The sequence below is a fragment of the Balaenoptera physalus genome, assembly GCF_965194825.1.
Source record: "Balaenoptera physalus genome assembly, chromosome: 5".
Lineage (NCBI taxonomy): Eukaryota > Metazoa > Chordata > Mammalia > Artiodactyla > Balaenopteridae > Balaenoptera > Balaenoptera physalus.
The window spans coordinates 45,307,971-45,335,912 of NC_138884.1; the positions used below are offsets into that span (position 1 = coordinate 45,307,971).

The following is a 27,942-nucleotide window of genomic DNA, read 5'->3' on the forward strand; positions in this document are numbered from 1 at the left end:
CATTAGCTATTTTTTATCTAAAATCAGTAATCCTATTTAAGAATTCTTCCAGCTACTATAAAAGCTTCTACCCCATTTAGTTCTTTTGAATCAGCACTACCATCATGCCAGTTCTCTTATTAATGGGTTCATTAAATATGTGCCATATACTCATTTTACATTTGCATGAGAGTCATGAGTTTAATTTATGAAAATGATACTTTGACAAGGAGCAATTGTGAGTAGCACAATGTGCAGCAGTCAACAAACCATGGGCACACAAAGTAAGGGCTACCTGCATGGACATACACACCAAAAAACCGGTCACTTTCAAACAGTATCTCTGCTATCTTTTCCCTGCTTTCATTTGGGTTCATAAGACCTCAGATTTCCCAATACATAGTAGATATGTTAAGTTTCTCTGTTAAAAATATGGAGGCTTATATTTGTTTTAAGCTCATATATTATTTTTAATCAAAATTTTGGACTCTGCCCTTTTCCATAGGATAGTTAGTGCCTAGTGATTTGAAGGTGGGTCTGATAACAGGCTCCTATCCAAAGCTGAGATTTATTCTGGAAAGTTTAAGCCTGCAGCTCCATACTGTAGGTGTCCTTACACTTACAACACTGAGGTGTCCTTACTCACCACCACCTCCCTGCCCTGCTTGTTCTCGCTGTCTGCCTGGAGAGAACCCTGGGGAGAACCTCCACCACTGCCCCACTCTTCCTTCTTTTTAGTCTTCCCCCTTACTTGGGGAGATTGCTTGTACACTTCTGCTTTTCCTTCTCCCTTCCCTTTGCCCCTCTTTTACCAAGTCTAATCATACTCCTTTGATGGGACTATTTCCCTTGCAATCAACTTCATTGCAATTGTTTGGATTAGTGGTTATTGGCACCATTCCCCTATCAAAAAGAACTAATCAAACACCTGACCTGGTGGGTGGGGATCAATTCCACCATGATGAGCAAAGGAGAGCTGAGAGGACACTGATTTCATAAATGTACTCGTGAATGTTTTAGTTATAAAGAGTTTTGTGTCCCTATACCATTTAGTAATTGTAGGCCTGTGAAACTGAATTTTAAATTAACAAAAACTCTGCATTGTTCAATTCAAAGGATATATTCTACTTACTATTTTGTACCAGAACAAATGTTGAACTGGCACCAAAGATGAATGACACATCCTACCAGCCCTCAACGAGGTCACAGTCCAATGGAGTTGATAGGCATGTACATATAACATGCAAGATTTCTTTTATAAATATTGCAGAGGTATAAACCAGGTGAAATTAAGGCATAATTAGGGAGAAACACATGATTTAAGAATCTAAAAAGGCTTACCGGGGGCATTACATTTTATTTTATTATTATTTTATTTTAATGAAGTCCTGTTGCATTTTATATTGAGTTCTATGATCCATTTTGAGATCCATTTAATGTACAGGAAAAGTGTAAGGTCTTTGTCTAGATTCATTTTTTTTTTTAAACATCTTTTAAACATCTTTATTGAAGTATAATTGCTTTACAATGGTGTGTTAGTTTCTGCTTTATAACAAAGTGAATCAGTTATACATATACATATGTTCCCATATCTCCTCCCTCTTGCATCTCCCTCCCTCCCACCCTCCCTATCCCACCCCTCTAGGTGGTCACAAAGCACCGAGCTGATCTCCCTGTGCTATGCGGCTGCTTCCTACTAGCTATCTATTTTACATTTGGTAGTGTATATATGTCCATGACACTCTCTCACCCTGTCACATCTCACCCCACCCCCTCCCCATATCCTCAAGTCCATTCTCTAGTAGGTCTGTGTCTTTATTCCCGTCTTGCCACTAGGTTCTTCATGGCCTTTTTTTTTTTTTCCTTAGATTCCGTATATATGTGTTAGCATACTGTATTTGTTTTTCTCTTTCTGACTTACTTCACTCTGTATGACAGACTCTAACTCCATCCACCTCATTACAAATACCTCCATTTCATTTCTTTTTATGGCTGAGTAATATTCCATTGTATATATGTGCCACATCTTCTTTATCTTTTTTTTTTTTTTTGCATGTAGCTGTCCAGTTGTTCCAGCACCAAAATTACACACGGAGAAACAGACAATCTCAATAGGCCTATATCTGTTAAAGGATTTGAAACTATAATTAATAACCTGCCGAAAAGAAAGCACTAGGGCCAGATTGGTTCACTGGTGAATTTTAACAAATATTTTAGGGAAAATGTATGCTTATTCTCTAAAAATAGAACTAGAATGAATACTTTCTAACTCATTCTATGAAACCAGCATTATGCTAACACCAAAAGCATACAAAGCATTACAAAAAAAAAGGAAAAATTCAGACAAATGAATATAGTTGCAAAAATCCTGAACAAACTATTAGTCAATCAAATCCAACTATGTATGAACAGAATTATACACCATGAGCAAGTGGGATTTATTCCAGGTATACAAGGCTGGTTCAACATAAGAAAACCAGCTAGTGTAATTCATCATATAAACAGGTTAAAGAAGAAAAACTATATGGTCCTATTAATAGATACAGAAAAAGCATTTGACAAATCCAGCATTCATTCATGACAAAAACGTTCAGTAAACTAGAAATAGAAGGGAACTATTGCAACTTAATAATGAGAATTTACAAAACACCTACAGCTAATATAATACTTATTAGTGAGAAACTAGATGCTTTCTCACTAAGATTAAGAACAAGGCAAGGGGGCTTCCCTGGTGGCGCAGTGGTTGAGAATCTGCCTGCTAATGCAGGGGACACGGGTTCGAGCCCTGGTCTGGGAAGATCCCACATGCCGCGGAGCAGCTAGGCCCGTGAGCCACAACTACTGAGCCTGCGCGCCTGGAGCCTGTGCTCCGCAACAAGAGAGGCAACGATAGTCAGGGGCCCACGCACCGCGATGAAGAGTGGCCCCCACTTGCCGCAACTAGAGAAAGCCCTCACAGAAACGAAGACCCAACACAGCCAAAAATAAATAAATAAATAAATAAAAAAGAACAAGGCAAGGATATCGCCTCAACACATTTTTTTCAACATTGTCCTAGAATTCACAGCTAATATAATTAGACAAAAAAAGGAAATTAAAAGTATATAAATTGGAAAGGAAGAAATAAAACTGTTTTTGTAGATGACATGATCATCTATGTAGGAAATCTCACAGAATCAACAAAAAACTTTGAGAACTAATAAGCAATTATAGCAAGGTTGCAGGATACATTTTTCACATATACAAATTAATTGCTTCCCTGTACACCAGCAATGTACACCTGGGTTTTGAAATTAAAAACACAATATCATTTACATTAACACCCAAAAACGAAATACTTAGGTATAAGTCTAAGAAAATATGTGTAATATCTATATGAGGAAAAACTATAAACCTGTGATGAAAGAAATCAAATAATTTAAACAAATGGAGAGATACTACATGGTCATGTATAGGATGATCAAAATTGTTAAGATGTCAGTTCTTCCCAACTTGATCTACAGATTTAATTAATCCCAATCAAAATCCCAAGTGATCTTGTGGATATTGACAAACTGATTCTAAAGTTTATAAAAACCCAGAATGGCTGACACAGTATTGAAGGGAGAGAACAAAGTTGGAGGATTAACATTACCCAAAATCAAGACTTACTATAAAGTTAACAGTAATCAAGACAGTGTGGTATGGGCAAAAGAATAGACAAATAGATCAATGGAACTGAATAGAAAGTCCAGAAACAGACCAAGACAAATACAGTCAGCTGATTTTGACAAAAGAACAGAGGCAATATGATGAACAAAGATAGTCTTTTCAACAAACAATGTTGGAATAACTAGACATCCACATGCAAAAAAAAAAAAAAGTGAATTTAGAAACAAACCTTACACCTTTCACGAACATTAAGTTAAAATAGAGCACAGACCCAAACATAAAACACAAAGCTATAAAACTTCTGGAAGATAACATGGAAGAAAATCTTCCAACTCTACAACACTCTGGAAAAGGCAAAATTATGGAGACACTAAAAAGATTAGGGGTTGCCAGGAATTAGGGACAAGAGAGGAATGATGAACAGGTAGATTACAAGAATTTTTAGGGCAGTGAAACTATTATGTATGAGACTGTAATGGTCAATACATGTCATTATACATTTATCCAAACCTATAGAACGTACAACACAAATAGTGAACTCTAATGTAAAACTTAATTAACAACAATACATCAGTATTGGTTCATCAATTGTAAAAATGTACCGCTAATGCAAGATGTTAATAATTGGGGAAAAGGGAATGGGGCGTTGGCAGGAGAATAGAATAAATGGAATCTCTATATCTGCTTAATATTTCTGTAAACCTAACACTGCTCAAAAAAAAGTTTCTAATTAAAGAAATAGTGGCAGAGAGAATTGTAGATTTGTAGCAAAGTGCTGATTCATGAAGGTTTTAGAGATTTAACAAAAATGCAGTAAGTGATTGCTTAGGGCTAGGAGGCTTGTGGGGATAGTAGGGTGATAGGTATGGGATTTCTTCTTGAGGTGACAAAAATGTTTTAAAATTAACCATCGTGATCATTGCACATATCTGTGAATATACTAAAAACGACTGAATTTTACACTCTAAATGGGTGAATTATAATCTTATATGAATTGTATCTTAATAAATCTGGCTAAAAAATTAAATGGCCTAGACTGTGTTATTAAATTAAATAAACAGCACTTAATAGTTTTTCTATTGCTGAAGTGTATGCTGTAAGGTTCTAACATATCACTTCTTCCCAGGAAGTCAATAATGTTTAAAAGTATAAAATTTCAGAGTTAATATCATTTTTTTACAGATTTCAATGACAAGAGAATCACAGATGCAAGGGCCAAGAGCCATTAAAATAGTTTCCTTCCAGATCACGGACTAATGAATAAGATTTCCAAATGTCAATATTGATGGCATGGAAAAGTACACAATATTAATTTGGAGTGAAGCTGTCAGCATTTCTTTCTGAATGAAAAGGATTACAAAACCCTCTTCCCCAAACACACACGTACAAATGCCGAAGAGTGCATCCTCCTTCGTGAAGCTACCAACTCAGCAGCCTTCAATGAAGGGCATACAAAAGATGGAGCGCACTACAAATATCCGTTGTTGCCACCACCTCAGTAACAGAGGAGTGGCTTTATCATCGGAAGTAATCGAAAGAAAGAAAGAACAGATGGACGTCTGGTTTATGGGGACTCACACAGTAAGCGTCACCCGAGGTGGAGGGCTTGCCACGAATAGAAATTAGGGGTTAGAAAGAGGGAACATGAGCGCAACAGAGAGGAAGACGGTCTGGAGAAGGGATGCTCAATTATTTTATTCGGTTGTTTTATTTTGTGATATATGTCTGACAAACTGATAGCACAGAATCGCATTCTCTTACTGAGTGAAACTAATGAGTGTAATTATTTTAAATTGAGGCTATCTTATAAAAAAGCTGAAGAACTCGGGGGCTTCCCTGGTGGCACAGTGGTTGACACTCTGCCTGCTAATGCAGGGGACACGGGTTCGAGCCCTGGTCTGGGAAGATCCCACATGCCGTGGAGCAACTAGGCCCGTGAGCCAGAATTACTGAGCCTGCGCGTCTGGAGCCTGTGCTCCGCAACAAGAGAGGCCAGGATAATAAGAGGCCCGCGCACCGCGATGAAGAGTGGCCCCCGCTCACCGCAGCTAGAGAAAGCCCTCGCCCAGAAACGAAGACCCAACACAGCCAAAAATAAATAAATAAATAAATAAATTAAAAAAAAAAAAAAAAAGAAAACCCCAAACATGATAAATATCAATACAAAGAAAACCATGCCTGGGCACATCATACTCAGATTACTGATGAGTAAAGATAAGGAGAAAATCTTTAAAATATCCAGAAAATAAAAGACACAACACATACAGAGGAACAAATATATATATAAAAAAAAAAAAAAAAAAAAAGCTGAAGAACTAAAACCAAAAAAAATGATTTCTTTTGATTCTTTTAAAATATCCTATGAAAACCTAGCTTTTAATAGGGACTTTAGATCGCTGTTATTTGGGGTAGTTTGTACACTCTCTTCTATAGTTTCTAATTCACCTCTGTTTCATCAAGTGAAAAATCACATTTCATTGTACTTGTGCTCCATTTGTTCTCCATATAACATCTTCCCACCCTTGTTTTAGTATTATCTAAGATCTTGGGAGATTTCAATCAAAAACATGTGGATGATTTTGGACTCTAAGCTTGGAGCATCAACCAATTATGTTTGAATTCACGAGACTGAAATAGCTATTGGCAATAGTGTAACCAAGAGAGGAGATCCCTTCTTACACCTCACACATGTACATTTCACATGAGTGCCTTTACTGTAGCTTTATGACAAAGATGTTTAACCACCTGGCAATGAAAAAAAAAACAAAACACTTTGGTGCTCTAAATTCTTGTCATATTCTTCAAACTTATTGTCCTAAAAATATTTGTATAAACAACTGAATTTCAAAGGCATATTTTTAAAAGCTTTCTTATTATATATGCATATAGATCAACTTCTTAAACACTGTAAGCTGTAAGATGGAAGAATTCCTGCATCTAAGTGCATGCTTCTTTTCTTAGACATATTTGCACAATCATTGCAGGCTAAAATTGATGGTGCTCCTGAATGCAAGTTCCCTATAAGGTAAAATTCAGTTTCCTGTACTTCATTCCTATAATCTATAAATATTGAAATGAGGTAACTAGAAGGTAAGTTCATTTAAATATTTAACTAAATTATTTTTGTAGCACATTGAATATTGTTTATTAGCATATATATTTTAAGGCACTGACTTACATAGGAACGATCCCCAGGGTGAAAACATGTATGTGATGTTTTAGAGAATAAAACAAAATTATTTTTATAACATATGTATATATATAAATGCATATATTAGCCAATATCCATTTGTAAACCTTTATTCTATTCAAACTTAATACTCCACTTCCAAAAAGATATGTCCATGTAAAGTTAATAAAGCTCACCTCTTAAAATATGTCTATGTTTAAAAGAAATAAAGGTGCACTATACACCAAATTCAGTTATTTAAATTTGTATTTCATATATAAATTGGACTACACTGCATTATGTAATACTCCATAGGTACTGAATAAGTAATAAAAACTAAAAATAGTATTTATCTAGATGATATGATTGACCAGAAGGTATGTCCTGAATTATTATAAATATTTCAAGAGGAGGAGGATTATCTATAAAACCTTTTTCATCTGAAGTCCTGAGTCTTATGATATAGATAGAACTTTACCTAAACATGTAGAGTTTCCTGATTTCCTTTGAAGAAATTGGTAAGAAACTCTTTGAAAAGAAGAAAAAAACAAAACAAAACAACAAAAGCAAGGGGCAAGTTAAAACAGTTTATGTTGCTCTTTGTTTTACTAGATCTTATTTAATTTAAAATCAACTTGAAATCTCTAGTAATATGTAATGTTTACTTAAGTAGAAGCAATTAGACAAATAGTGTTTTAAGTACAGATGTGCCCAGCCACTCTGATAATTCATTTTAAAGACACCTTAAGAAAATAGGCTGAGATTTCCAAATAGATTTAGTTACAGGAGGGCTGGCTAACAAAGTCACTTCTAAAAGTTTGTGCCCTGATATTACAAACACCAATATAAAATATTGCCTATTATCTTTAGATCTCAATTTTGCATTAAGTTTTGGATGTATAACTGTAAAAAGCAACTTTATAATTCAGTGGTATTTGGGGGCAAACTTAATAATATTTTTTCCAGAAAAAAATATAATGGAAGCAAAAAATCTCTATTCAATTGGAATTTTAAAATTTTAGTCACAAAATTAATAGAGGCACATAGTTTAAAAAGTCAAATAGCACTAAAATGTTTACTTTGAAAATTAGCTTTTCACAGAAGCTGTGGAACTTGGGCAAGTCATTTACCTGTCTGTGCTTCAGCTTCCTCATCTGTAAAATGGGGATAATAATATGTCAGATTCACAGAGGTGCTGTGAGGATTAAATAAATTAACGCATGTGAAAGACTTGGTACAATGCCTGGCCATAGCAGGATCTTTATAGATTCAACTATTATTATTACTGTTCCCACCCTCAGAAGTAATCGTCTCGATTCCCATAAACAGTCTCCGTCTCTTTCAGAACAGAATTTTTCCTCCTACTCTTAATTAAATGTAAATCTGTTTGAGGGGAAGCACAGGGTATGCATTCATATTTAGTTGAAGTTAAAATTTCAAAATTTGGAACACATCTACCTGATTCCTTTTTCTCATCCTTCTTGATAGAATATGGAATGTTTGTTTTCCTGTTTATCTAATCCAAAATATTCAAAACACTTTCAAGGTCTGTAGAGAACAGACTTGTGGTTGCCATGTGGGGGGGTGGGGGGAAGTACTGGGAGTTTGGGATTAGCAGATGCAAACTAGTATATATAGGATGGATAAACAACAAAGTGCTACCATATAGCACAGGGAACTATATTCAGTATCCTGTGATAAACTGTAATGGAAAAGAATATGAGAAAGAATGCATATATATATATATATATATATGTGTGTATATATATATACATATACGCATATATATGTGTGTATATATATATACACACATATATATATGTGTGTGTGTATATATATATATATATACATATATATAACTGGATTACTGTGCTGTAGAGCAGAAATTAACACAACATTGTAAAGTCAACTATACTTCAAGAAAATAAATTAAAACAAAAAACTCTTTCAGGGTCTGAATAATAATCATCTTTCAGAATTGAGCCTGAATTTACAGCTGGACTTACACATATAGCTTTCTATCTCAAAATATATTTTATAGAGGTAAGTCATTGTCTCAGTTTTTGTCATTACTTATAAGCTTATGTTTTGATAGAGTTTATATGGAAATACCATGTGGCATAACTGCCTATTTCACACCCTAGGAGGTGGGAAGGGTATAAGGACTCATCATCATCGACCCAGATTCTCATCTGATTCAACTAATTGGCATTTCAGTCTCACAAGCAACATTTGAAATTTTTATTGCAAGGAACTAATGGGATGAAGAACAACACAAGTAATCAAATCAAATAAAGGCATCTGCTGGAGTGGGATCCCAGGGTCCCACCCCACAGCTTTTTATGGAGAATTTTGTTTTCATGGAAAGGCCAGAATTCCCTAGGGGTGGAGTTTCATGATCAGAAAGTAAAGAAAAACCTCTATGGATTATTAATATCAACACACAAAATAATACAACTGCATTACACATTTCTCAATTTAGAATAAGGATAGCATGTATGAACATGTTTTGGGAAGGTTATTGAAATTCTCTAAATCACTTTGATATCCTTAAGTTTCTTAAGGCATTTATCAAAACTCCACAAGAACAGAACTCTTCGTTGTTGCTTGAGTTAATAAAAATCTGACTCAACTTCTATTTTAGGTCACAGATTTTTAATGGAGTAAACCAGGATTTCCTTCGTAATGAAACTACAAGGCCTGCACTATACTGCAATTCAGTAAACTCTGAATTATAAAGGTAAAATTCCTTTTGACAGTAAGGAGTAGCATAATTCTTTGTTGGGAGCAACATTATTGGACAATTTTTCTTAAGAAACGGAGAATTTATTAAAGCATCTTATGGGCTCACAGAATCAATAAGAGGCTGAAGGACTGGGCTTGGGAAATAAGTAGAAACCAAATACCCCTGGATCAAGGGTGGGAGTGGGTGAGGGGGCAGGACCATATTTGCCTTTTGGTTGGACCCTGCTGCCCCCTTTATTTTTGCCTGTTCAGGACCAACCAGGAGCTAACAATCCTCTTATTTTTAGTTTTTTTTGAGGAACCTCCCCTACTTCTGGGTATATAGTTAATGGAATTGAAATCAGGATCTCATTAAGATGTCTGCACTCCTACATTCACTGCAACAATATTATTCACAATAGCCAAGATGTGGAAGCAACCTAAATGTCCATCAACAGACGAATGGATAAAAGGTATGTGAGATATATATAATGGACTATTACTCAGTGTTAAAAAAGAAGGAAATCCTGCCATTTGTGACAACATGAATGAATGTGGAAAAATTATGCTAAGTGAAATAAGTCAGACACAGAAGGACAAATACTACATGATACCACTTACGTGAGGAATCTAAAATCGTCAAATCACAGAAGCACAGAGTAGAATGGTGGTTGGCAGGGGCTGAGGGGAGGGGGAAAAGAGAAGGTGTTAGTTAAAGGGAACAAAGTTCCAGTTATGCAAGATGAATAAGTCCTAGAGATCTTCTGTACAGAATAGTGCCTCTGGTTAGTAACACTGTACGTGCTCTTAAAAATTTGCTAAGGGGATAGATCTTACGTTGTGTTCTTATCCCAAAATAAGAAGAAGAAGAAGAAGAAGAAGAAGGAGAAGAAAAAGGGTGGAAGAAAAGAACAACAACCTGCTTAACACAGAGTGCAGGTCACAGCCCCACTCTCATCTGCAGGTGAAGTGGTTTCCACAGTAGCAGGAAACACGCTGCCTCTCAATAGGAAATCACATCTGGGTTAATTCCGCAGAGTCAGGGGCGGGTGGGTGCTGGACAGTCGAAAAATAACAAGCACAGTTTCCCAGATTTACATCTATTCATGTACATGAAACAGGCTGGGACCTGGGAGCCTTTGCTGCAGTGCTGCAGTGCTTGCACCTGGACAAATGTCTCTTAGAGCAACAAAATGCGAAGAAACTATAAGGGACTAAAAATAACTGCGTGCATGCACAGTTGGGGCAAATTCTGGACAAAAGATACAGAAAGACAAAAAAGCCCAACTGCCACTTCTGAAGAGCTAGAAGCAAAAACGGGGGTCGGGAGCAAAGGCTGGGCTCTGCGCATGCCCCCTGCACTCAGCACCACCAAAGGGGTGGGCAGACCACCTAAGCCACCCCTCCGGCCCAACCCCGGGACACACCACTACCTCCCCCCCATATAAGGAACCAGCTGCCCCCACCCCCACCCCCAGGAAGCGAGCAAGGGAACCTGTTGCTTGTTCTCGCTCCCCCTGCTGCAGCAGGGGTCCCAATAAAGCTTTGCCTGAATTTCTTGTCTGGTCTCTGATCAATTTCTATTGATTAAGGAGGCCAAGAACCCTGGTCAGTAACATACACACTTCAAATTCCAGAAATTGTAAGTCCTGCTGAACACAATTATCTTTCAGATAAGGAAGGGTACCACCCACTCACCAAAGGCAGAAAACCTCAAGTCTCTGCATCCAGCCCCAATCCTAGGGTCTCTGGATGTTGTCTAATCCTCCTCTAAGATGGTCACAGGCACATCTACATCATCAGAAACCCACAGAGTAATGGTGAATGTAACCATCACTATAGTGGTCTATATAAAATGGTCTGACAAGGGAAAGGGATGGGGGAGGAAAATGAGTTATGGAGCATGGAAGGAAACATGTGTAGGCATGTGCTTCTGCATCATTCGTGATACTGTGACGTCCCTCAGCCATTCTCTGCTCCATGGTCACCTTGTTCTCAGCCAGCACCAGGCTCATTGGTGTCTTCACTTGGTGACATGATCCAGACCTTCATTTCTGAAGGAACTGAGACCTTCACAGCCCAGCCAATGTGGTGTTGTTGCCTCTTGAATTTTCATAAGATATAGATGTAGGCAGGCAGCACACAAGATCCCTTTGATCATCAGAAAGGATTTCTCCCACCCATCTCATAACACTTTTTTCCCAGCTTGCCTAGTGATCAGCAGAGCCCAGGATGCCAGGGGCAGCATCAGCTTTAATTCAGTGGAGCCACTGTTGTGCCAGCTGGTGGACGCATCCCTCCTATAGGTCAGACCATCTCTAAGTAATCAGAGTTGCAACTTAGTGACAGGAAGAAAAGGGTTTGTAAGCAGGTCATTAAATGGTTCACAAGTGAAAGTGGAAGTGGTCACTAGTTCAGAAGAATAGTCAGGTCCTATAAAACAATGTGTCATAGAAATGGTCAAGATATATATATACACACTACTATATATAAAATAGATAACCAATAAGAACTTACAGTATAGCACAGGGAACTCTACTCAATACTCTGTAATGACCTATATGGGAATAGAATCTAAAAAAGAGTGAATACATGTATATGTATGACTGATTCACTTTGCTGTACAGCAGAAAGTAACACAACGTTGTAAATCAATTATACTCCAATAAAAATTAATTAACAAAAATAAATGATACCAATCAAAAAAAAAAAAAAAAAAAAAGAAAGATGTGACCCAGGGTACTGCTTCTGCCACTGAAGAGCTCTAGCTCAGCTGCCCTGGACCCATCCATATAGCTGGACAGGCCATTGCTCCTGCCTGCTGTGGTGCCCCCCTCCCCCAAGAACTCCACAACTGCAATCACAACAATAAAATCCGACTGCTTCTTAATCTTTTCCCCACTTGTTTCACGACTCTCAGTCTTGGGTTGCAGGATCCCAATGGCTGAGCCCAAGGTTCAGGCCCTCACACTGGCTGCCAGGGGCACCAAGAAGGGGAATCTGCTCCCTTCATTCACTGTCATTCTGAATGAGTTGATACACCTAATCGTTGTATTTTCATGTCTTCCCAGAAGAAAGCTGTCAAGGAACAGCCTATTGTAAACAAATTCTATTTAGAGTATAACTGAAGAACCAAATTAAAATAAGAATCCTAAGCTTCAGTTAAATAAATAAATAATAAACACATACATACATATGTACATACATCAAAAGAAGAAGAGAACGTAACAGTTTATCCTCCAACTGACACATGAATACATTCCTTACTCTCAGCAGGTTCATAGAAGCAAACAGGGACCCCTAGAGACTCAGGCCCTGTGCTCTCATTTTCCTTTTTAGTGCCGATGAAACAGACTCCAAAGTGCTCACGTGGTTAATTATTGGCAGAACTAGAGTGAAGATGCCACACTAAATATTGAGCTTCCTGGGAACACCATGCAAACCTTACACATCCACCGCAAGTCACACGGTGCCTGTCACATAGTAAGCCCCAAATATTTTTTACTAAATGACCGAGTCCACACACTTTCCAATATATTAAGCTTTATGTACCTCCACTAATAAGCATTTCACAGTTAAGGATTGAATTTTAGACTTCCATTCCCCTCATCTCCTTAATTCCATGCTAACTGAAAGATAGCACCTTGAGAACACAGGAATTCTAGACATGCTGGTGATTCAAGTCATGTTGCAAAAGCAGAATTGTTGCAGGTTTTCTTCCTTCCTCAAATAATACTTGGCACAGAAAAAGCACACGGATGCAGCACACTGCATTTTCCCCTGCCAGCAGCTCGCTCATGGAGCATCTACTCATGAAAACACAATTTCTAAAATTTATTTATTTATTTTATTGAAGTATAGTTGATTTACAATGTTGTGTTAGTTTTAGGTGTACAGCAAAGTGATTCAGTTATACATACATATATATATATGCACATATACATATATATATTCTTTTGCAGATTTTTTTCCATATAGGTTATTACAAAATATTGAGTGTTTTCCCTGTGCTGTACAGCAGGTCCTTATGAAAACATTTTAATACCCAGATAGATAACCACTTATAGGTATTACAAGGATACCATTCAAAATAGGGAACAGTAAGTGACTCCTTCACATTAGGTCAGGCAGAGTTTTCTCATTTACTTTTTAAGTGGTTTTTATTGATTTTGTTTTGTTTTGTTCTGTTTTATTTTGCCTAAGAACTAGTGGGACAGAATCATTGAATGCGTAAGCTGAAAGGACTCTGGACCAGTCCTCTAATGGAACAGATGAAGAGAACTCACCCAGAGACCAAGGACCTGGCCAGCACTCCTATCCCAGGGCTTTATCACCACCACACATGGTCTTGGGGACCACGTTCGTTGAATGCCTACCACTTGGTCTGTATCATATTTGATTTTACAGAGAAATAACAGTCACCTTTTCCTCCCTATCGCAGAAGGTATTCTTGTGACTTTGATAGTGAGAATGCATTTTAAAAACATTTTTAAAGCACATCTTTCCAAATGCGAATATGAATATGTGGATGTTTTTGGTCTTGTACATTCAATAATATGAAACTACAGTGACTGAAAGAGTATAACTAAAGTAGGAAAGAACACTCTCTTTTCTCCCTAAAAATGTGTCAGAATCATTGCGCTTATAAAAGCCTGGAATCACAAAAGTCATTGATGAAAAATATGATTGGGATAGCTCCAATTAGATACTTTCTAAAATAGTTTTCTTTCCTCTTTCTCAAGTATTTTAAGCTACAGAGAAGCTCCTTAACTGTAACAGGGTTCATTGAAGACTGACTCTTCAGAGCTGAGCAGAGCCCAGGCTGCCCTCAAGCGCATGTGTGGGAGAGATGCTCTCAGTTCAAGGCAGGCTCTCTGTGCCCTGAAATCTGGCTAAAGCTGCACAGTGCTACGAAGACAACTTGTGAGGAAAGAGCGGGGAGTGTGCAGGAAAGCAACAGAGCCTGGCTCTCAGGGAAGATCACGGTACAGGGGCCAAATAGTCTGGGTTGGGCCTGGTCCCCAGTCCCCAGCAAACTTGGAAACACCACGAAATCACTTCAGAGTCTCTCAAACAATATGTCACTGTGAAGTCTTTAAATTCTATACCAGCTCTGTAACTCTTTATTTTCACCGCTTAATCCAGGGGTCCCCAACCCACTGTGCGAGGCCTGTTAGGAACCAGGGGGCACAGCAGGAGGTGAACAGTGGGTGAGAGAGAGAGAGAAGCTTCATCTGTTGCTCCACACTGCTTGCATTACCACCTGAATCACGCCCGCCACTGTAGCTCACATTACTGCCTGAACCATCCCCCCTGCTTCCGTGGAAAAAACTGTCTTCCACGAAACTGGTCCCTGGTGCCAAAAAAGTTGGGGACCGCTGGAATCGGTTTGCCACAATTTACCATGTAACCTCTTGTAATTCTCATTAGGTTTCAGCAGCTTTGGACTTGTCACTTACCTTGACATCGGAGCTCTACAAAATTGTCTAAATTAATGAAAAATTCCATAGAGCATGATATCACGTATCTTAAGAGACTGCCTTTCTGTTAATGTTATTCATTGGTTACTAGACTTACTTACCTGTGGTTAACCTATCTCAAAAGTTAGCAAATATTATTCAGCAGAAACGAATGTTTCTAATACAGTGTGTCAAAAATTACATTAAATTTTCCCCAAGATATAGTCCCTAATACAATTTTTGCTTCCCTTATTATGTTACAAATGATAAAATGACTGCCTGAAAGTTGAAGTTGTCTTGAAGAGTTTAGCACCCTCAAAAAAACACTTCTATATAGACTTTTTCTTATTTGAACACATTACTGTTTTTAATGATTTCTTCTGAAATAATTATAAACTGACAGGAAGTTGCAAAAATAGGACAGTAAAGCCCCAAGTAATCTTCATGCGGTTTTCCTAATTGGTTACATTTTATGTAACAATAGGATACTATCAAAGCTGGGAAATTGACATTGCTACAAGGTATATGTGTGCCACATTATCACATGTGTTGCCACCACCAAGATCAAGATACATAACTGTTCCATCACCACAAAGATCTCCCTCCTGTTACCCCGATATATAGTCACACTTACCTTCCTCCCACCCTGGCCCCCATGCACCATCCCTAAAACTTGGCAACCACTTATCTGTCTCCTTCTTTGTCATCTTGAGAATGCTATATAAATGTATTCATATAATATGTGACCTTCAAACACCAACCTCAAATGTTGGCTTTTTTCATCCAGCATGTTTTTTGAGATCCATCCAAGTACTTGCATGTATCAGTAGTTAATCCTTTTTACTGTTAAGTAGTGTTTCATAGTATTAATGTACCACGGTTTGTTTAACCATTCACTTATTCTAGAACATTTTTATTGTTTCTAGTTTGGGACTATTACAAACAAAGCTGCTAGAAACAATCATGTAGAGATATTTGCATGGACATAAAATTTAATTTCTCTGGGATGAACGTATATGATACTTTTGAACATTTTTGGAAAACCAGTGTATATAATTATGTTGTTCTGTTGCTTCTTATGTCACTGAAAGAAAAGGATGAACTTGGTGATTTGAACTCCCAGCTCAAGTGCCACATAAATGACCATGTGCCCTGAAGGAGACCACTGTCTCCTGTAGCTACAGGGCTGGAAATCAATCACAGAACCTCATCCTGCAACTGGTTGAATTACAATGCAAGTTGAACTCCCAGTTTTGAAGGGCATCTACTGTTGAATCAATGTGAGGGCATTGATTGGGAAAGAACTGGATCTTATAAGTCGGGATGGGGACCCGTGGGAAGATCCTGATGAAGCTGGGGATATTGAGCCCCTAAACTGTGATGAATCTTTTATTACCAGTGGTATTGGCCTCCCCGGCCCCAGCAGAGATGGCTTCCTCAACCCCAGTGGAAGCGGCCTCTCTACATACAGGGTATCAGCCTTTCCATCTCCTTCTGAGAGGATTAACCCTGCATTGCCTGAGGAAAGGGTCATAGCCTCCCCTGACGCAATTGTCATGTAACATAATTATTAGTCTCCTCAGGACCCACCCCTACCACCCCACCTTACTTCTGGACCTTTAACTAGACTCAAGCTCAGCAGGTCCCTAAAGGTGGGATACAATCTGTGACTCATGAGGAAGTGCATTACATTCCAAAATAATGACTTCCATTTTCTAAGTTACACAGACAAAATCTTGGGAAATGTGTGGGAATAAGTACTAAAGGTGTGGGAAAATGGAAGAAGGAATTCCTTATAAGGTTGAATGAGGCTGAATGCATGGGCTCACTAAATAGGGCTTCTGCATTTACTGCTGCAGCTTGAGGAATTAGAAAGGGCTCTAGCAGTTTTCTTGGTTGGTTGGCTGAAACACAGGCCAAAAGGTGGTCCCCCATGAGTACCCTGGAAATGCTGGACTTGCCTCAGTTTAAGCTAGAGAAGAGCTTCAGAGGCTTAGGGATAGAGGAATGTTAGAGTAGATTTGTCACTTAAAACCTGCTCACCTGACTGGGGGGGTTCCAGAAGTTTTACCTTCCATCAATACTGTGAGGAATAAATCTATGAGAGGATCCCCAATATCCTTTGTGGACAAAGAATGTCACCTGCCATACCAGTAAACAAAGGATGTTGCAGCCACCAAGCCACCAGCCACTGCAGCCACCCCTGATAGTGCACCCTGAGGGGATTTAAGATGTAGAAAAACAGGATACTGGCCCTAGATAGTTTAGGTGCATATCAAAGGAATAATTTTATTAGGCCCAGATTCTTACATCTTCCCATACATAGAAAAGTGTTAAAATCGTTAACTTGAGACGTCTGGTTTTCCTTTAATTAGCAGGAAAGTTTTGATGTTTGATTACTTGGGGTTTTTTTTGCAAAACTCCTATATATTCTGTTTCTCTTTGGAACTGTCCCCAGAGCTATCTGAGAGGCTGTATCCCAGGCTTAAGTCCTCAGTTATGTTCCAAATGCAACATAATTTTCAACTTTTAAGTTGCGCATTTTTTTTCAGTTGACACCTTGAATACTCTATGGTTGCTTTCTCTGTAGATCAGACCTCACAGTGGGAAATGCAGTCGCTGCATTGGGAAACCTAAATGCAAAGAGGGTAATTGAATCCTGAGGTGGTAGGGGCCAAGTGACAATATTCAACCACTGAAGGCAAAGTGGACATGGTTACCTTAATGTACAGCAGAGTCAAAGCAGCAATCAGAACAGTCTGACTCATGCTGACTTATGGTGTTGATTAATTGATCATGGTGTTCCTAGAAGTGAAATAGATAGGAAGCCTACTAAATTTGTACTTCTCTGTAGAAGCAGAAAAGTTCTAGGTCAAGTGAATAAAAGTCGAACCTAAATCATAAAAACAGAGAGTCACATCCCTTCAATACATTCCTAGACATGAGCCAGTTTATGGATCCCGAACCCCTGGAATGAAGGAGAGGCTGGGCCCCATTGAGGAAGGACCCCAGTGCACTCTGAAAGTTTATACTGTCAATTCTTGCCCCAGCCTTCCCCAGAATGATGTTTGGCATTTTACCAGAGTAACTGTGCATTGGGGAAAAGGAAATTATTAGACCTTTTGGGGAACAACTGACTCTGGCTTTGAAATGATACTAATTCCAAGAGACCTAAAACATTGCAGGGGCCCAAAAGTCAGAGTAGAGGTTATGGAAGTCAAGCGACTAATGGAGTTTTAGCTCAGTTCTGTCTCACCATGGGCCCAATGGTTCTCCAAACCAATCATGTGGTTATTTCTCCAGTTCTGGAATGTATACTTGGTATAGACATATTTAGCAGCTGGCAGATTCTCCACATTTGTTCCCTGACCTGTGGAGGGAGGGTTATTATGATGGGAAAGACGAAGTAAAAGCCAGGAGAACTGCCTCTACCTAGGAAAACAATAAATAAAATTTAATACCACATTCATGGAGGGACTGCAGAGTTTACGGCCAGCATCAAGGACTTGAAGGAGGCAGGGGTGGTGATTCCTACAACATCCTATCTGGCCTGTGCAGAAGAGAGATGGATCTTGAGAATGACAGTAGATTATCATAATCTTAACCAGGTGGTGACTCCAATTGTAGCTGTTGTTGCAGATGTGGTTTCATTGCTTGAGAAAGTTAACACTCACCCTGGTAAATGGTATGTAAGTATATGTATTTGGTCTGGAAAATGCCTTTTTATCCATCCCTGTCCATTAGGCCCACCAGAAGCAGATTGCTTTCAGCTGGCAAGGCCAGTAATACACCTTCACTGTCCTACCTCAGGAGTATATCAACTTTCCAGACTGATGCCATCATTTAGTTTGCTAGAAAATACACCTGACTCTCCCTTCCATAAGATATCACACTGGTCTATTACATTGCTGACACTATGCTGGTTGGATCTAGTGAACAAGCAGTAGCAACTACTCTAGATTTGTTGGTAAGGTATTTATGTGTCAGAGGACAGAAAATAGATAAGACAAAATGCCATGGCCTCCTACATCAGTGAGATTTCTAGGGTCCCAGTGGTATGAGCCATGTCAAGATATCCCTTCTAAGGTGAAGGATAAGTTGTCGTCTCTGACACCTCCTACAACCAAAGCACAGGCACAGCTCTTAGTGATTTCTTTGGGTTTTGGAGGCAACATATTCCTCATCTGGATGTGTTACTCCAGACTTTTTAATGAAGTGACTCCAAAAGCTGCTAGTTTAGGATGGAACCCAGAACAAGAGAAGGCTGTGTAACAGGTCCAGGCTGCAGTGCAAGCTGCTTTGCCACTTGGGCCATAAGATCCAGAAGACACAATGGTGTTGACATGTCTGTGGCAAATAAGGATGCTGTCTGGAGCCTTTTGAAGGCCCGCATAGGTGAATCAAAGCATAGGCCTTAAGAACTGTGGAGCAAGGCCCTCCCATCATTTTGGTAACTAGTCTCCTTTTGAGAAACAAGAGGTCTGCTACTGAACTTTGTAGAGACTGAACACTTCACCTTGGGCCATCAAGTTACCATGTGACCTGAGCTGCCCATCATGAACTAAGTGGTATCTTAACCACCAAGCCATAACAGAGGACATGCACAGCAGCACTCCATCGTCAAATGGATATGGTATATATGTGATCAGGCCAGAGCAGGTCTTGAAGGCACAAGTAAGTTCCATGAAGAAGTAGCTCAAAGGCCCACAGTCCTCACTTCTGCTACACTACCTTTTCTCTCCCAGCCTGCACCTATGACGTCAAGGGGACTTCGCTACTATTAATTGACGGAGGGAGACTCAGGCAGGCCTGGTTTACAAATGGTTCTGCACAATATGCAGGCACTACCCAAAAGTGGATAGCTACTGCCCTCAGCCCCTCTCTGAGACATCTCTGAAGGACAGTGGTGAAGAGAAATCCTCCCAGTGGGCAGAACTTGAGGCCATGCACCTGGCTGAGGGAGAAACACTTGGAAGGAGAAATGGTCAGACACGCTGGGTGGTCAGGAATTGAAAAAAGCATGACTGGAAAGTTGGTCATAAAGAAAATTGGGGAAGAGGTATGTGAACAGATTTCTCTGAATAGTTGAAAAACATGAAGATATTTGTGTCTCATGTGAATGCTCATCATCAAAGGGTGATCTCAGCAGAGGAGGATTTTAATTATCAAGTAGATAGGATGCCCTGTTCTGTGGAGACCAGTCAGCCTCTTTCCCCAGCCACCCCTGTCATTGCCCAATGGGCTCATCAACAAAGTGGCCATGGTGACAGGGACGCAGGTTACGCATGGGCTCAGCAATATCGACTTCCACTCATCAAGGCTGACCTGGCTACAGCCACTACTGAATTCCCAATCAAAAAGAATCAACCAGCAGCAGAGACCAACAGTGGGCCCTCAATATGGTGTTATTCCCCGGGTGATCAGCCAGCTAGTCAGTGGCAGACTGATGACACTGGACAGCTTTCATTGTGCAAGGGGCAGTATTTTGTTCTTATTGGAATAGACATTTGCTCTGGGTACAGATTTGCCTTTCTTGCATACGTCACTTCTGCCTAACTACCATCCATGATCTTACAGAATGACTTATCATTGTCATGGGATTCTGCAAGCATTGCTCAAGATCAAGGAATACATTTCACAGCAGATGAAGTGAGGCAATGGGCCCTTGGAATTCACTAGTCTTACCTGAAGCAGCAGGCTTGATAGAATGGTGGAATGGCCTTCTGAAGACTCAGTTACAGGGCTGGCTATGTGACAATACCTCTGCTTGTCCCAGGGCAAGGTTCTCCAGAGGGCTGTATATGCTCTGAATTGGAGTCCAATATATGGTCCTCTTTCTTCCATAGACAGGATTCTCGGGTCCAGGAATTTTAAGAGACAAAAATGAGAATAGTTATTTTCAACTCTTCAGTATTATCCCTAGTGACCCACTATCAAATTTTTGCTTTTTGTTCCTGTGACCTTATGCTCTGCTGGTCTTAGTTCCAAAGGGGAAAATGCTTCTACCAGGAGACACAGCAATGATTCCAAAGAACTGGGAGTTAAGACTAACACCCAGCTACCTTGGGCTCCTCATGCCTCTGAATCAACAGACAAAGAAGGAAAGGAAAGTGTTTGTTGCTACAAGGATACTACTTGCGGACTACTCTTCCACACGGAAGTAAGGAAAAGTGTATCTGGATATAGTAGATCGCTTAAGGCATCCCTTAGTATTACCATGTTCTTTGATTAAGCTCAGTGGAAAACTACAACAACCCAGTCTAGGCAGGGCTACTAATGACCCAGACTATTCAAGAAGGAAGGATTTGGTCACCCACCAGGGAAGAACCACGATCTGCTGAGGTGCTTGCTGAAGATAGAAAGAATACAGAATGGGTATAAGAAAGTAGTTACAAAGACCAGCTATAACTGACCACTTACAGAAACGAGGACTGTAATTGTCATGAGTACACCATTTTTTTTTTGCTATGAATATATTTGTGTTAAGTGTGTATTTGTTTTTTCTCTCTCATATTCCCTTATTATGTAACATGAGTTGTATTGATTTTATATCATAATATGTAAGTACTCTTAATTTTACATTATAGTACTTTAAGTTATATCACAAGGATTTACCTCCTCTTCTGGGGATAGGGTTAGTGTATTTTGATTGGACTCAGAATTGTTGTATCATATTAAGTGGAATTAAGACCTTGTTATTGTCTTATTTGGGGATTAAGTAAGATTTGAGGAGAGGCATATGGGTGTCATGTTGACACAGGGTCGACTTGTGATGATTAGCTTCATGTGTCAACTTAACTGGCTATGGGGGACCCAGATTAAAAATTATTTCTGGGTATATTTTGTGAGGGAATTTCCAGGTGAAATTAGCATTGAAATTGGTGGACTCAGTAAAGTTGATTGCCCCCCCCCCCCAATGTGGGTGGACATCATCCAGTCTGTTGAGGGCTTGAATAGAACAAGAGCTGGGGGAAGGAAGAATTTGCCCCTTTTTCCTGCCTCATGGTGTGAGGTGAGATATTTCATCTTCTCCTGACCTCAGACTGGAATTTATATCACCACCTCCCCTGGTTCTCAGGCCATTGGACTAGGATTGAATTATATCACTAGCTTTCTGGGGCCTCCAGCTTACAGATGGCAGACTGTGGGATTTCTCAGCTTCCATTATCATAAGAGCTAATTCCCTGTTACAAACACATGCATGTATTCTATAGGTTCTGCTTCTTTGGAGAATTCTGACTAATACAACATGTATCCACCACTGTAATATCACACAGAATACTTTTACTGACCTAAGAATCCCCTGTGTTCCACCTATTCAACCTCCTCTTCCCTTCCTCCTCCCAAACCCCCAACAACCACTGATCTTTTTACGGTCTCCATAGCTTTGCCTTCTAAACTATCATATAGTTAAGAATTATACAGTACGTAGCCCTTTCAGATTGGTTTATTTCACCTAGTAATATGCATTTAAGTTCCTCCATGTCTTTTCATGGGTAGTTTATTTCCTTTTGTTGCTGAATAATATTCCATTGTATGAATGTGGAACAGGTTTTTGTTTGTTTGTTTCTTTGTTTTTAATCCATCCATCTATGGAAGGGCACCTTGGTTGCCTCTAATTTTTGGCAATTATGAATAAAGCTGCCACAATCATTCATGTGCAGGCTTTTGTATGGACGTAAATTTTCAGCTCTTTGGGGTATATACCAAAGAGCTTGATTGCTGCATTTTATGGTAAATGTATATTTACTCTTTTATTAAACTGCCAAACTGTCTTCCAAAGAGTCTGTACCATTTTGCATTCCCTACAGCAATCATGAGAGTTCCTACTGCTCTGCAGCCTCACCAGCATTTGGTGTTGTCAGTGTTCTGAATTTTTGTCCTCTTCATAGCTGCATAGTGGTTTCTCATTGCTGTTTTAATTTGCAGTTCTCCAAACACATAAGGTGTTGAGCATCTTGTCATATGCCTATTTGATATTTTATATCTTCTTTACTGAGGTGTCAGTTTAGATTTTTTGTCCACTTTTAATCAGGTTGTCCTCTTTTTTTAGTGGTAAGCAGTAAGTGTTCTTTGTATATTTTCATACCAATCCTTTATCTGATTTGTCTTTTACAAATTTTTTCTCCCCATCTATGACTTGACTTCCCATTCTCTTGATAGTCATATCTTTTTAAAGTTTTTTTTCTTTTCTTTGTGTGTTTATTTTGAATAATGTATATTGCTTTTTGTTCAGTTAACTAATTCTTTTCTGCAATGTCTAATCTACTGTTAATTCTATCCAATGTACTTTTAATCTCAGCTATTTTAGTTTTAATCTCTAAAACTTTGATTTGCTTTTTAAAAAATACCTTCCTTTACATGTCCAATCCCTCCTGTAGCTTCTTGAAAATATGAAATATAATTATAATATCTACTTTAGTTTTGTTGTCTACTAATGCTTTAATTTTTCTATTTCTGGGTCAGTTTTAATTAGGTTTTTTCCCCTTCATTGTGGTTCTATATTCCTGCTTCTTGATATACCTGGTAATTTTTTTATTGGATGACAGTCACTGTAGATTTTCTTTTTCTGGTGCTAAATATTTTAGTATTTCTGTACATATTCTTGAACTTTGTTCTGGGATGCAGTTAAATTACTTAAAAATAATTTTATCCTTCTGAGTCTTGCTTTTAAGCTTTTTAGGTGGAACCCAAGTAATGTTTAGACCATGTTAAGTTTTTCCCCACATTTCAGGATTGAAAACTATTCTGAATACTCATGTATTAAACAGTTTTCCATTCTAGCTGGGAAGACCAGGCTTTCTTTTTTTTTTTCCCTTTGTGAGTGTTAAGAACTTGTTCCTTCTGATACATCCAGGTGGTTCTTTCCCTGCCATGAGTAGTGTTCTTACATGCATATGCCCATCTGTACTCATAGGCCTCTGTAACCTAGTTTCCATTCACCTATCCTGCTTCTCATCCCTTCATTCACTCTTCCACATTCACAGTGGGGCTTGTTTAATTTCTAGAACAAGCCTGGCTCTTTGCACACAATTTTTATTGCTTCTGCTTAGAATGTGCTTCCTCAGCCTGGCTTGACTGGCTCCAAAATGGCATTCAACTCTGAACAGGAATATCACCTTTTCTTATGCAAGTAAGGTTCCCCAATTTTCTCTCAAACACTGTTTCTTGCCTTCAAATCATTTTGAGATTCAAAAAAACTTGTTCATGTGTTTTTTAAAATTTTGCTTGCCCAGGCTATCTTACCCAGGAGTTGATAACTACATGGGGACAGAAACTCTAGAAAAGAGATAATTTAATGATGAGCTTTCTTTATTCGTCATATTTTATACTGTTAGAAGAATGAGGCTATCAACTGAATTCTGTCCCCCCAAAATTCATATATTCAAGCTCTAACAAAGTGATGGTATTTGGAGATGAGGCCTTTGGCAGGTAATGAGATTAAATGATGTCATGAGGATTAGGCTCTATTAGTGCCCCTGTAAGAGGAAACCAGAGAGTTTTTTCTGTCTCTCTCCACCATGTGAGGACACAGTGAAAAGACAGTTGTCTGCAAGCCAGGAAGAGAGCCCTCACCAGGCACTGAATTGGCCAGCACCGTGATCTTAGACTTCCAAGCCTCTAGAACTGTGAGTTGTTAAAGTCACCAAGCCTATAGTATTATGTTATGGCAGCTTGAGTTATAAGAGTACTAAATGGAAGAGACATGGAGGAACCCTAAACACATATTGCTAAATGAAAGAGGCCAAACTGAAATGGATACATACTGTATGATTTCAGCTATATGACATCCTGGAAAAGGTAGGGCACTGAAACTATTCTGTATGATACTGTAATGGTCAACGCTTGTCATACATTCGTCAAAACCCATAGGATATGCAACAGAGTAAACTGTAATGTAAACTATGGATATTAGTTAACAGTAATGTATGAATTTTGGCTCATCAATTGTAAAAAATTTCCCACACTAATGCAAGACGTTACTAATAGGGGAAACTTTGGTTTGGGGAATAGATGTGAGGGGGTGTATGGGAACTCTATACTCTGCTCAAATTCTCTTTAAACTTAAAACTACTCTAAATATAGTCTACCAATTTATTTAAACAAAATAAATCTAAGTTGCCTCATCATATTGTGAGGTTATTACCATCTTACAGTTTTTCTATTTGACCGACTTCTTTAATGTTCATTTCTATCTTCTTTTATCCTTGTAAAACATATATCAAATGTTTTGTACTATTTCACCTCCCAGACTATTATCTTTTTAGTTATATGTCTTTCACAAACTTTCATTGGAAACTACATGAGATATCCTTGACTTATTACACTCTATGCCCATTACTATTTTCACCACCTCCCTAGTAATGCTTGAACCTTGGCTACGACCCATTGTCACCTCTGGACAAATAGTTTCTGCTCTATTTTCTGTCTTCTGTCCTTCTGGGCCACTTCTATCTACCATCATTACCCAAAGAACTGACTTTACAGATTCTACATGCCAGTGTGTAAGACTTGCAGTGTTTTAAGAAGTATCCCAACTTCATGATGATGATTTGGGGTCATTACCAAAGCACTCGGGATCATACATACTGTCTTAAGGTAGTTTTATAGGACAACGCACATTGGTATTTTCCTCCTATTAACAGAGTAGGAAACTGTGGGTTGATCTGCAGCTATTTTGATTAAGAAAGCAGGATATGAACTCTGCTTCTTTGCTGGGGTACTTGGCACTGCTCCTTCTCTTGCTGGGACATATTTTGCGCCTTTACAGCCTGACATCTAGGCATCCTGACTAAACTAATGTTTGGCTTTATTGGATATGTTGAGCAGTCTGATTGATATTCTGGTACATACAGGGTACTTGGTCATAGTTGCTCACCTCTGAACCTCAGCTTCATCACCTGCAAAGTGCAACTAATAGCACATCCGCTTTGTGGGGTTTTTATGGATTTGGCAAGCGTCATAGTGCCTGGCACGTGCTAGAGACTCAGGTGATGCAGTAATTACCCAAAGTTGCATTTTCAGTGGATCCTTCCCACCTGGAGAAGGTGACTCACGGCCTTGGGGGAGGAAGAGCAGGACAAACAGCAAGGGCAGCAAGGGCGAAGGCAAGGAGGTGAGAACTGACATGCAGGGGGGCCTCATGCTGGTATCACCAGAGGGCCCAGAGTGAGCCAGGATGTGGGGAGAGACTGGCCGGTCAGTAAGACCAGGCCAAGAAGGGCCGTGTGAAGGGGCTTAGCTTTTATCTTGTGGTAGAGGCCATCCAAAGGAGAAAGTGGAAGATGGGTAGGTAGAGACTTCTCCCTTAGGAATTGTCCTCGGGGTCTGTTTATCTCCTGGCAGGGTCCGTTCAATGAGTTGGCCCCTCCAGCACATTCTAGAGAGGACTGGCCATGTCTGACCCTCTGGAGATACAGCCCTGACCTCCTGGCCACCTCACTGAGGAGAGGGCTCACGGGGGAATCAGCCTCACTCTGCATCTGTCCACCAGTCCTGCACCCTGAACTCCAGGACCACTCACTTGCAAGAGACACATCCAGCTGCCAGAGGAAGTGACATTTCCTGACTCATCTGGCTAAGAATGAGCAGAGTATTGCTGACCATTCCAGGGGAGTAGCTGCCACAGAAGATCAGGATGGGTACAAGCCATAGAAGGTCAGAAGGAACAAAGGTCAGTCCACGTGGGAGTTCACATGGGCGCCTCACAGTCACCAACATGCCCTCGAGTTTCCCTTCCAGCCCAACACACACTCCACCTGCCCACAGTCGCCTGTGCCACCATCACACAGCCCCACAGAGCTCCAAACATCCTCAAACACACAAACTCCCTACCTATAAGCAGATGCCTGTGTGCCCAGAACCCTCCTGCTCCAGTATACATGCACTACAAACCCCAATAAAATCACAGCCACAGTCTTGAATACAAAAACACACCCCCAACGGCCCCCGATAATCAAACACCTAAATCCTCACATCCCACAAAAATCCACCCAACCCCATATAACCCCCCAATGCAAACACACAAACCCTTCAACAATAGCCAAATACATTCAAACCAAACTCACATACTTCTTAATATAAGACACAACCTCCCAAATCTAAATATAACACATACAGTCCCCCCACAGCTGTGAACATCCACGTATGTACAATGCCTCAGAAGCTGAGACAAACACAAAATACCATCAGAGAGACACAATGTTTCCAACTTTCTCCTAAATACTCCCCCCAGAACACATGATGAACTCACACCCCCAATACAAACATACACCCATCTCCCTCTTGAGATACCATAAACAGCCTCTGTCACATCCCCTGATTATACACACACAGCTAACAACCCCAATTTACACTGACATCCCCAGTCTCTGCAAATTCCTCCACACCAAAAATACACTCCCTAAACTCTTACCCTACAGGATAAGCATATGTATACACCCCTATACTCTGAATACACACAGATCCAACACATAAAGCATTAAAATGCATACTCCTACCTCTTCTCAAATGCCTGCACACTGAGCCTCAAAACACCCAGAACCAGCCCCACCACCCAGCCGCACCATGCTACACCAACCGTACACTCATAAAGGCACTCAGGCCCCTCATCTCTCCCCAGATCACACATACACAGTCTCTACACAGCTTTACTATTACCCCAAACCGTCCTATACCCCAAACATACATCCATGAGTTCCCCACACAGCCCTAACCCGTGACAGAGGCAGCTCTACCAGGGGCATCATGGCACCCTGAGCGGGCAAATGCCGCTGAGGTAAGTGCCTCCTATGTTGCTGCAATTCTTGCTGCTGTTGCAAATCATCCCTTGACCCCACCGAGGCTGACTGGGACACCCTAAACGGGAAGTGGCAGCATATGAGTCAGGGAAGAGGAAAACTCCCTTCCAGGTATTCCCTGTCACCATCCGAATAAAGTCATATTCCTTGCCTCAACACC

At 39.7% G+C, this 27,942-nt stretch overlaps 2 protein-coding genes across 5 annotated transcripts in view; both read right to left on the reverse strand.

Annotated features, from left to right (window-relative positions):
• LOC309661709 (contactin-associated protein-like 4) overlaps positions 1-21,709 on the reverse strand; it is a 106,060-nt gene extending 84,351 nt beyond the window's left edge. For all 4 annotated transcript variants that reach the window (XR_014264169.1, XM_082463667.1, XM_082463666.1 and 1 more), the window contains exon 1: positions 20,668-21,709. Coding sequence is in view for 3 of the 4 variants with exons in the window: in XM_082463667.1 (XP_082319793.1) it covers positions 20,668-20,826 (159 nt within the window). In the remaining variant the exon portion in view is untranslated. The remainder of the gene's footprint in view (positions 1-20,667) is intronic.
• LOC309661714 (V-type proton ATPase subunit B, brain isoform-like) overlaps positions 1-27,942 on the reverse strand; it is a 207,096-nt gene that overhangs the window by 124,835 nt on the left and 54,319 nt on the right. The gene's annotated exons all lie outside the window — the stretch shown is intronic.